At 37.2% G+C, this 11,362-nt stretch overlaps 1 protein-coding gene across 2 annotated transcripts; it reads right to left on the bottom strand.

The window, feature by feature from the left end:
* Nucleotides 1-522: 522 nt before the first annotated feature.
* Nucleotides 523-10,088, bottom strand: LOC133708611 (ion channel CASTOR-like). Of its 2 annotated transcripts, none has more exons than XM_062134076.1 (11): nucleotides 9,541-10,088; nucleotides 8,778-9,458; nucleotides 8,479-8,661; nucleotides 6,040-6,099; nucleotides 5,650-5,853; nucleotides 5,253-5,501; nucleotides 3,830-3,928; nucleotides 3,243-3,437; nucleotides 2,811-2,903; nucleotides 2,088-2,342; nucleotides 523-1,262 (listed from the first exon to the last, which is right to left on the bottom strand). In XM_062134076.1, the coding sequence occupies exons 1-11, from the start codon at nucleotides 9,967-9,969 to the stop codon at nucleotides 1,044-1,046; spliced, it is 2,667 nt and encodes an 888-aa protein (XP_061990060.1). In that variant the 5' UTR covers nucleotides 9,970-10,088; the 3' UTR covers nucleotides 523-1,043. The 2 variants fall into 2 exon arrangements, with proteins under 2 accessions (XP_061990060.1, XP_061990059.1); XM_062134075.1 differs by lacking the exon at nucleotides 3,830-3,928 and adding an exon at nucleotides 3,674-3,772 and having other exon boundaries at nucleotides 9,541-10,087.
* Between the last annotated feature and the right edge of the window lie 1,274 nt (nucleotides 10,089-11,362).

The raw sequence follows: 11,362 nt of genomic DNA, 5'->3' as shown, positions 1-11,362 counted from the left end.
TTGGATGACCATATTTTTGAAAATACAAGCAGGTTTTCTCAACGTTCATAATGAATATGGAAACCATTGCATCATTATCATTTATCAAACAGCAGTGAAGATCTCGATAAAAAAATTAAAAAAAAAAACTTTCTTTAGTGAGATTTGTCCATTAATTCATGAAGTTAAGAGTTTTATTTAGTAATTATTAGTCCATTAGTTGGAATTACGGCCCTAAAATTTGTAATAAAGTCGCCCATAATAGCGTAGCTTATCCGCTTTGAATCTACAATTTACAACTTTTGGATTTATAATTGTTTGTATTGTGTAGGGACTAATTTTTACTCACTTAGAATAGATTTTTTTAATAAAGCCACAATACATCCCCTTGATTTTCAATAATGATATTCATCTCGCCGATCAAAGAAAGAATGTCCCCTACTAACTTTGGGTGATCCCTTGAATAACTCTGGCTCTTTTGATTTCTGTCACTATTACCGGGTGGCAGCTTTCTCGTGCACTCAAATTTTGGAACCAAAAAAAGAAGAAGAAGAAAGTAAGAGTTCTATAGTTTCAGCTGAAAACGAGAATCTGTCAAATGAAATGGACTACAATAAGAGATTCCAATTAACTTTCTAGTGCAATATACTTGATATTGGGAGTTTACAAGTAGATAAACTACCTAACCTTTGATGACTATACTAAAACAACTATAGCTTCAGAAATATTTTAAGCCTGGCTACCTGATGGATTAGGAAAGCACGCTTGTGACTTGCAACAACTTGACCGGTCGCAATGGCCATATCCCATAGCTTTGACTAGTATGTGTAGAGCACACACCCGCTGTTGATAAGAGAATACAGCCGAATGGCAACCAACATAACAAATCTACTCAACTTCCATGTTTGATCTGCAATTTTGAAGTTGAATTTTGGCACGGAAAATGTAAGCGATTGTCAATTTTATCCTAGTTTCAAGCCAGGGACTTCTTCCAAGGGAGTGACTGTCCCTGATTCTGTATGGAATTTCAAACACTTGCCTTCATTGTTGGTTTCAGAAATGCTTCATTCCTTCTCTGCAATCACCACAAATACATCCTTCACCGACCACCTCCGTCTCTCACTTTTAGCAGGGGGGTTGATGACAGCTCTCTCAGCATCAGCTAAGCGATAACCAATCATGACCTCTCTCCTTTGTCGGGCACGCAAGAGTACTTCATAGAAGCTTAACTCCTCACCTTCATGGAGATACAGATCTCCTTGCCTTATTTGCAATTCGTTACCCTGAATAAAAGATACGACGTAAGGTTTTGAAATAAGAAACTAGACAAGTACAAAAAGAAATTGAACCATGAATCGGGAATTAAATAGCTATCAATAGCATAGGATTCTTTTATCTGAAGAAACAAATATGAGCGAACAGCAATGAAGATATAACAATGAATAATGGTTGGTTTTTGATCATAAATAATATGCACTTTAACTCCAAAATATGTGAGTCGAACCATTTTTTTCTTTTCCTTTTTTTCTGTTAAAAAAAAAAAAGTCTAGTCTTAAAACAAGACAGAAGTGAAGTCCAACCACTTTTACAAATACTCTAGCTTTCAGGATGGCAAAAACACTTCTTTCAAGAACCTCAACACATGATGACAACCATCTAACAGAATGATCTGCACACGTTCCGGATTATGTAAGGCTGTTGTGTTCCAAATGTCCCAAGATGAATATTGACAATTTCTTAAGTTAGTATAAAAGATGTTGCACCCTTCCCAATTTCCTGAGAGAAAGTTCTATCATGGCATGTAACATTTAGTATTAGAGCAGTGTGTACAACCCAACTCTACTGTGTACAACCCAACTCTACTGGACATAGGTGAGTGAAAGCACCATCAAGGGGAGGAAAGAACAAAAAAAACAAAAAAACAAAAAACACAACAACAACAACAACAATCTAGAAAAGATAAAGGCAAGGCTATCTATCATCAGCAAAGTGCCAGGAGAAGCTGATGATCATTCACCATCTTTTATTGTTCTAATTAAAACCTGGAATTGCTAAGAATATGAGTGCATTATGCATTATGAAAAAACTTTCATCAAAGGGAAGAATACCTCCTCTGCAAACAGCTCTTCCAATACATCATTTATTTGCCGATCCTCTGCTACCATAGCCAGTGCCATGCTGACAAGCTCATTCGATAGCACATAGTCGCTGATCTTTGACATGGATAATAAATTTTTAGTCCTTGGGTCCAGAATTTCACTAATTATAACCGATTTATCTGAAGCTTGCTGCATTTCCCCTATCCATGAACTTTGTGAAAAGCTTCCTCTATCAACATGTGTTACCATAGGGAGACGCTTAGCCTGAAATAATCAAAAATGTATTTTGGTGAAAGTAGATAAGATATGGACCATGGAAAATCAAATCATCTTCACACAGTCCTAGATACATTCATTACTGTGTGGTGAATAAGAAAAAAGCTTGATTAATACGAGGAAGAAGTAAAGTCATTGTTGTTACATGACTACTCATCTACGAAAACTAAAAAGTACAAAAACCAACCATCCATCCTCTACATTAATAACAAGATGAATATACTTAAAATACTCCAGGCTAATAATAAAAGCTGAGTTTTATAGAAAAGCAAATAGGGTGAAACCAGTAAACAATATACAAACCGCAAAAGTAAGAATCTTTGACCAAAATAATGAAAACAGCTTCCTATAGAAAATATATAATGTCCAAGACATTACAGCACAGAAGAATCGTTTATAATAATTCAAGTTCTTCCATACATTCATGGTGTAGTAAAAGGTCAGATTGCAAAGTACCTGAATATCACGAATCAAAAGCAATGTGGCAAGAGATCTTGAATCAGCTTGAATTGCTGAGTCTTCCACAGACTCATCGGCCAAAATTAAGATCTACATATATGAATTGGAGCATGTTTAACCAATGAAGGGGAAGATACATGCTTAATTATCATAAACAACATCCAAAAAACACCCTACAGGCCAACTATCAATGTGAGAGAGAACCTAATCCATTCTTGTCACTAATTGGTCTACCGCATTCTGGATGGTAAAATATAATTCCGGCATGCAGACACGGTACACCAATAAGTTAGTAACAAGCAGCCATCAGGTTCTTTCCCAATACAGGCCTTGTTGATGTTGAATTATTTCACATGCAGCATGGGTCCTTTTCCTGTGTATGATTTTCAATACAGATTTTTGTATAGTGTAGGCCAATTAATTGCTCACCGAATCAAAAGATTGCAAAGGAAGACTTTCTAAATGACGGCGTATGACAGCATTTCCCTCACGGTCAACTAAAGTTATATTTACTAAACGACTGATTTCAAGACCTCCATCAGTGAGCTTCTTTTTCCTCTCATTCTCAGCAACGTCATTGAACATCCAGAGCTCGGAACCTGGGGCCAGAAAGGCATCCAACACCTAAAAATCATAAATGCAAGGACGTAATTTTCTAAAAAGGTAAAACTAATAATCATGTAATCACATCAATGTAGATGCTGCAAGTGGAGCTTCAGAATTTTAAACTAAAGTCCAAAAATGTAATCCAATTTGCAGCTGCAGAGGAAAACAGGATGATTATCATCAGTTAATATGTTGTATACTAGAACTGCACCCCAAGTACTAGGAGCATGATTGCAGACATCGTGTGGCATTACCATAATCATATCCTCCATATCTCGCCGCCAACCACATAAAAGTATCCTTTCTGCAGACTTTGGAACAACAAAGTCTTTGGGTAGACTTCCTCTCCATACCTGCAGCATTGAGGCGAAGAAAAAGAAAAATTAGGGGCATCAATAGAAAGAACTTACCACAAGCATATCATCTATGTCCCTCCTCCATCCACAAAGTAGAATCTTCTGTGGCTTTCTTGCTGTTCGGGAAATTTGAATGAAAGATGCCTCTTTGACCTGAATGATCAAAGTGATTATAGTTTTGTGAGTTTTAATTATGGCATCTTCCCTTCGCTAAAACTCCATGGGCTTCATCCTAATTTGGACTAGAAGAACTTATACTTTAAGAGATTGACCTCTAACCCTATTTCTGCAGCTGTAGTTTTCTTTAATTGCAGTTTCATTTGTTCATTTTCACTTTGATTACACTATCATATGCATAGAGAAAAGATCCTTTTACAGCATTACATATTATGCAATAGTTGCAAGGGAGGTAGGAGAAGGGAAGGGTTGGGGAAGAACAGAAGAAAGCATGTGATTGCATCAAAGGGATGACTTGTGGCAACCGTCAAAAAGAATAGTAACAGCCATACATGTTGACAGCAAACCCTTAACCATCTAAGTGCATAACCGAGGAGATATTTTCTGTGAGACAGTTACAAATTTATAACAAACAGGCATCAAGAATGAGAGTTATGATATTTTAAACTTTGATACTTCTAGTTTTCCAGCTATACAAAAGTAAATTAGATGTTCAAAACACATAGGTAAACCTTAAAGTTATGAACAGTTAACTATGTTGAAGGATTCACGGCAATTCTAATGTTGTGATAGATCTTGATTAACATCTAAAGATTCCATTTGACATGACAAATGGTTCTGAAACTTCCTTATTTAAAGAAAATTTAATTTAAGCACTTTTCAAGCAAATCAATGAAATTATCCACCAACAAATACTGGAAAATAGTCCTTCCTTGATACCTAGGATTCAGCATATACATTGAAATATTCGCTTCTATGCTAAAGAAATAAAAATGAATGGCCCAAGCCCTGATTTGATATTAGAAGATATGGTGTTTCTGCTTGTATTGACTGCTTTAGTATTGTTTTGAGGACTTCTTGTCATCTAATTTTTTCTACTAAAATTCTGTTTCTTCGCCACCCCCACCCAAAAAAAATTAAAAAGGATAATAAATCTAGTCGCCAGAAATTTTTCTTTTTTAATGCAAATTGTTTTGCTATATCTGTCATTTATTTAGTCTTTTGTTTGCTGTCACCCACCTGACTATGTGAGCCTAAATCCCGCATGACTCAGACAAGAAGCAAACAATGTCCCCGAGAACTAATTTACCTTCAATATGCTTCTTTCAGATAACAAGGGATAGAAGCTACTCTTGACCTAGTATGGACAACACAACAAGAAGAGACAAATGTCCCTGAGAACTAATCTCTCTTCAATATGCTTCAATATGCTTCTTTCAGTAAAAAGGATGGAACAAATTGGCAAAAAGACCAAGCAAATATTTTGAAATCTATATGCTTTAGAGAAATTTGAAATCACCATAGGCAATGCTGCAGGAGCATAGGTATCGTCATCCTCTGCTATGACAAGTACTTCATCGCCTTCTTGTAGAACATAAGAGTCATCCGGGTTCAAAATAATTCTACCACCCAATGATGCAACCTTGACTCCACAAGGAATGGCATCAGGAAAACTGATCAGTACATCCTCAAAATGCATGCCATCCAACTGTGGCCATCTTTTGATATAGAACTCGCAATTTTCAAATCCAAGGATATCTTCCCAGATCTGTTATAGCCCATTAATGAAAAGGGATTACCCAATTGACATACAAAAATCAATCAGAGCTTCAAATTAAAAGAAAATCATCAATATGTATAAAACAAGATGCTGTCACCCCCACCCAAACAATGCTAACAGCATAACAGAAATTGACCTGTGCAAGTCCGGGCTGCCTAGCACATTGAATCATCAGACGACCAATTACATCATGAGCCACAACAGTTTCAACAAGATCTCCACCAACAAGTTTAACAAGAACCTCATTGTCAAGATCACTTAGTTCAACTACAATATGTCCCCTCAGCCCCTCTTTCACTCCGGTTAGACTTAAAACAGTTCTCAATGCACGGGCATCACTCTGCACCAACCAACATGTAATGAACAATATAGTATGCTTGTAAGGTACCAAATATTTAAGCAAAATTTGTTAGTGAAGTAGAGCCAAGGGAAATAAGCATAAATACCCCAAATAAATATTCCAAACCCAAAACTTAAACAACACAAAAGCATAAATACAAATTTTGCATTGATTGGTAAAGTATACCTGATCAGCATTTCCGTCTTCAGCAAGGACAATTATTGCACGTGCCTTGGAGACAGATACCTGCAAACGATGGTATAAGAAATCACATGGATAGGCTTACAAAATCCATCTAATAGTGTTAAAACTAGTCATTGGATGCAACAGAAAACATATATATCCTTGTACCTCTGAGATTTGAAGAGATTTTTGGTGCAGAATATAAACATTTGGAAAGATATAAGCATGCATGTAACAAAGTATTAGAGACTCGATACCGGAATCCAGCAAGCCAAGATTACAAAGCTGTAGAACATCTTGGAAATTTATTTCTTTTAAAGATAAAACTTAATAAATAAATAAATAAAAACAATGAAATATATATCTTAATTTGAATTTAACAGAAGATAGAAGAAAATTTGATGCCTAACATTCCAATGAATGAAGCCGGAAAAAAATCAGAGAACTAGAATTGTTAAAATAAATAAATTAATTAATAAAAGAAGAACCGTGTATATGTCACTCGCAAGTTAGATTGCAAAGTGAGCTCCATGAACATCTTCCAATGCTTACAAACACTTAAGAAAGGGAATCCAAATGCTTCAGGAAAGTTAACAAACCTCCCCTATTATTGATGAAAGTATGAGTTAAAAGTAAGAAAACAAGATATTTTTGAGATATCACATGATCAAAAATCTCATTCGGTATCACGTGCCAAGCTATACAAGTCTTTCTAATGTACCACAAATGGAATAAAATGTAGAAAGGTTAGAAACTATGAGATTCACACCAGTAGGGTCCTAAGACTCGCTCTTACAGAGAAATTAAAACAATTCCGGCTTTGCACCAACATTTGGCACCACACCAAAGGTGTATCAGAAATCACTCCAAGTAACCCATGTTCACACACAAGCAGAAACTCATAAGAAATAACTCATAAGAAATTTTCCTCAAGAACTATAGAGTCATACATGAATCACTGACATCCCTCAAACTAATGCACTTAGGAATTGAATGAGTTAATTTTATATAATTTGAACTTGGCTCCCACATCATTTTCTTTATTCTACTATATGTACAGATTAGTCTATTTATTTTTTAGGTAATTTAAGTCTCTTAGGTTACTTAAGCTCAGGCTTATCAAGCCTAATGGTGTTAGGGTTAGTAAAATGTATTTTATTGTTAAGAATTCTAGAATTCATCAGTTTTTGATTTTATAGAGGCAATCGTTATTTATCAGACTTCATGGAAGATTCTGACCAAAAAAAAAAAAACTTCATGAAAGATTAAAACATCCTTACATCAGTCTTCGCGAACACCCCTCTAATATTGTTTTTGTTGTCTCCCTAGTCTGTCTTTTCCTTTGGCCCAACTCTTCTGTTTCTCCTCTCCAAACCTAATTTCCTCTACTCTTCTCAATCACTCTAAAGTATGAATTATATCCCAATTGGTGCTATATCTTCCCATCACATGCACTGCTGCTCCATTTATCTAGACCATTCTAGAATGTTCCTCACCTATAAAAACCCCACATGAAAAGCAAGGCTGCAGTGCCACACATTTCTGTTGACAAACCTAGACACCTCTAGTTGCACCACCGTCATCTCCCAGATCTACACAGCTCATCCAGTTGTGCTGTCCGCCACCATGGGTTGCCTCCCAGTCGTTGTCTTCTACTCAGCCTACCAATTGTAAACATCATAACTGAACTCCCTTATGGTCTTAAATGTACTCTCATATGGGTGTTTCAATTCCTCAGCTCCCTTGCAAGGAGTGGGTTCTTGTCACCCGGGGGATGATACAGTATAGTCAAATTATTATTCAAGTATTTTAGGCTATTTATACTTGGACTTTATTTATTAGGATTTCTAATGCTAGGGTTAGTAAAGGTAATTTGTTGTCAGGGTTCTCGAATAATATTTAGCTTCTTTAAATAGAGGCATTGCTATCATTACTTCTTAGACATCGTGAATGGATATATATATATATATATATATATATATATATATACATACATACATACTTGAATCTCGACTATCTCTCCTGTAATATTGGTCTTGTTGTCTCCCCAGTCTATCCTTCCATTATCCCTAATTCTTCTACTTCTCTTCCTCTCTAAAGTCTGAATGATATCCCAATTAGTGCTACATCAACTACTTAACTAGTCCTTGATGATTTGTGTGCAGTTCCTCGATCTATGAATACTGTAACAGCTTCTTAAGCTGCTTTGCTTTTGGGTCTTTTAGGTCCCATACATAAAAGAAAAAAAGAAAGAAAAAAAAAACTAATTAACTAATTCGTTTCAATGAGCCAACTGAGGTAGATGATAAAAGTCTGGATATATATATTGTGAAGTGCCCTCCTCTCCTGAGGGACGTCCCACACAAATTGTGACGGACATCAAAGAGGAGAACATTCTTCTAAATTTTTATGTTAAAGTAACAAGAAAGCAAACTGTCCTACCTTTTTCAGGTCAGCAAGAATAAGAGGGCTCCCACTTCTGCATATTACAGATGTTCCCTTGAAATCAAACTCCATTTTACCAATGTCAAGTTCCATTTCCTCTTTGTCTCGCTCAGCCATAACTACAACAATCCCTCCACCCAAACTCTCATTAGCTATTGCAATCTGGTTCAATAATGATCCCTGAATTCACAATGGCATTCAGTCAAATCACTTTTCATTAAGAGACACTGTAACCTTACCTCATATATTCGCACAGCAAATGATGAAAGGAAATTAGCAATACAATCAAAAATTACCAATTTATCGCTCCAACCGAGAATTAAAGTATGGTTTTGCTCCACTACCTCACTTCTTCCTTTCCTCAATGAGTCAAACTTCTCCGAAATTGCATCAGAAACAAGTCCAAGCATCATTGCAAATATGAGCATCCCACCAAAGCTAATGGAAACTGAAACAAGCCTTTCGCCAATTTTTTCAGAGTCAGTATGGTTGCCAGAATCAGCTACATACGTCCACGATAACCAAAGACATTCCGCCAAGCTATCATCTTTCACTCCAAACAATGCTAACCCCCCAAGACAAATAAGTAACAGTGTTGCAACCAACAATGCCAGTGGCTTAGAATACGGGTGGACTGATAAAAACAAATCGACACGGTACGCTAGCTGTTTGTTTAGAGATTCTTCTTCAGAGATGTTCTCCGGTGACCGTGATCTCGAGACATAGTCAATGTACTTGAAAACCACAAGAGGGATTGATAAAAACATGAGGGAGACCATAAGCGCTAATCGTTTCAAGCTTCTGTTAGGAAGATCATCATCCTCCAGCCCAGAAGAAGCGATGAGCTCCATAGATTCTAACGAATTGTAGGCTTGTAATCTCAATTCAAGCTTGGAAATATAATCCTGCAACTCATTGACTTGGCTATGTAAACAGAAGTTTTGGTACACCACTGATGACAAAACCGTCATCAAAATCTGATATGCACAAACAAAACTATGAGCTCCAATCACAATCAAGCTATCAAACCCTAGAATTATGAGAGAGAGAGAGGGGTACCGCTACTGAAAAAGCCATTTTCCACCGGAGTTTGAAGCCGAGTCCGGAAAAGCTAATAACCTTCTCGCCGGAGACGGCGGCGGAAGCCTCCGATCGTTTTTTGGAGAGGCCGTCGGGGACGCCGGAAACGGGCTGGTTGACATCGTTTCGCGGAGGCTTCTCCCGCCGACGGGGGAAGTCAACTCTCCGGCGGGGCCTGTCATGGCTGAAAGTTCTCGGAGGGGCGGAGCTGGAGGACGAAACGGCGCGAAACGGCGTCGCCGGACCAAATGGCGGCTGAGAATCGGTTGGGAGGGGTGGGGATGGTCTGGGGTTTGTGGAGAATCTTCGGTGGTATTTTGGGGATTTCGCTGCGTGGATGAAGGGCGGTGAGGGAAAGTACCAGTCTCTGCTGGAGGAAGGGACTGCTGAGTCGGAGTCGAGGGACATGTTGGCGATAATCCTAAAAGTTTAGGTACGTTTTGGGCATTCAAGTGCCTCTTATTTCTGGTAACGTGGGTGGATTAAGAGCTGCTAATGCTGGCAAGTTTGGAATTTGAAAATGGTTGCTGCTTAAGATATATGGGTTAAGGAGTTGATCAGTACCTCTTCCTTAATTAAATTGGGGTCGCGACGAAATGCGTTGACCTGAATATGACAACTTTAATTTGTTTTTATGCACCCTAGAATTATGACTTGGATTCGTCCCTTAAAATGAAGGGTGTAGAATATAGAGACAATTGGATTTCTTATAAGCTCATGTTTGCATTGTTTTACAAAGACTCAAAAGCGTTTTTAAATTAATTAAAAAATTATTTTAAATAATAACAAATTACCACAAGATACATAATCTAGGATATAATGCCCATGTGCAGGCCTTATTTTTTGGAGACCCATGCAGACAATAAATTGGTCCACGCGGAAAGCCCAAATCCATGCGGGCTAATTTCTAATTATTTTTCCAAACTTTCTGTTAATTAGGAAATGACAAGAACACTCCTTAATTAGGAAATGACATATAATTATATAAATATTACAGACAACCTAAGAATTCACGAAACCTAAAATTTCAATGTCCTCAAACTTTTGTTGCATGTGCATTTGGCTAATCAAACCATTTTGTTTAGTCATCAGCTAGCCTTTGTTATGAAAAGTTCTAGATTCCAGGTGTAAGACATGATGATAAAGTGAACTAACAGGTGAACAGGCCTGTTCTGCATCATATGGTTACGAAGTGCATGCTACTAACAAGGCTATCTAAATATACAATACAAACTACGATACCATCTCCATTATAGGAATTTGATGATTTCCATTCACTCTACACTCCAAAATAATAGCAAAAACAAAATTTTCACAATTAACTGATCCATAAACTTCATAAAATCGCTTCTACAATAGAAAAATGCATTACCCAGCTCAATATAGAGTATCAGTGAAAATATCTGAAATTAATAACAACAACAATACATAGCACCTACAATTCTGGGCTAATACTTTATTATCTGAGGCCTTAAATACTTATATTTAGAATTGAATCCATATAAAGAAAACTGATTGGGAGTCCTTCTAATGAGGACCTAGGCCTGGGCATTTTAGCCCGAAAACCCGGACCGGATCGGTTCGGACCATCAAGTCCAGGCTGGGCTTTGAGAGAAAAAATAGACAAAAAAAAAAGCCCTGACCGTTTGAGTTTTAATGGTCCGGTCCCGAGCCCTGATATCCATAACCCCAAAGACCCGAAGAAAAGCCCGATTGAATATGTCTCTTTGACTTTCCACACTTCTACTAGTCTTTGTCTCAAGACTGAAGACTTTCAATCAACATTTAACCCTCAGCCGCA

The sequence above is a fragment of the Rosa rugosa genome, chromosome 5 (genome assembly GCF_958449725.1).
Source record: "Rosa rugosa chromosome 5, drRosRugo1.1, whole genome shotgun sequence".
Lineage (NCBI taxonomy): Eukaryota > Viridiplantae > Streptophyta > Magnoliopsida > Rosales > Rosaceae > Rosa > Rosa rugosa.
The sequence above is the reverse complement of the archived record's forward strand: the minus strand, read 5'-3'. Positions and strand labels throughout refer to the sequence as shown.

Bases quoted from the DNA above. Each gene is read 5' to 3' on its own strand.
- LOC133708611 (XM_062134076.1), bottom strand. From the start codon at position 9,969: ATGTCCCTCGACTCCGACTCAGCAGTCCCTTCCTCCAGCAGAGACTGG. The intron at 9,459-9,540 runs GTACCCCTCTCT...TGTGCATATCAG, and splicing joins AAATGGCTTTTTCAGTAGCG to ATTTTGATGACGGTTTTGTC. The intron at 1,263-2,087 runs GTATTCTTCCCT...TCTTTTATTCAG, and splicing joins AAGAGCTGTTTGCAGAGGAG to GGTAACGAATTGCAAATAAG.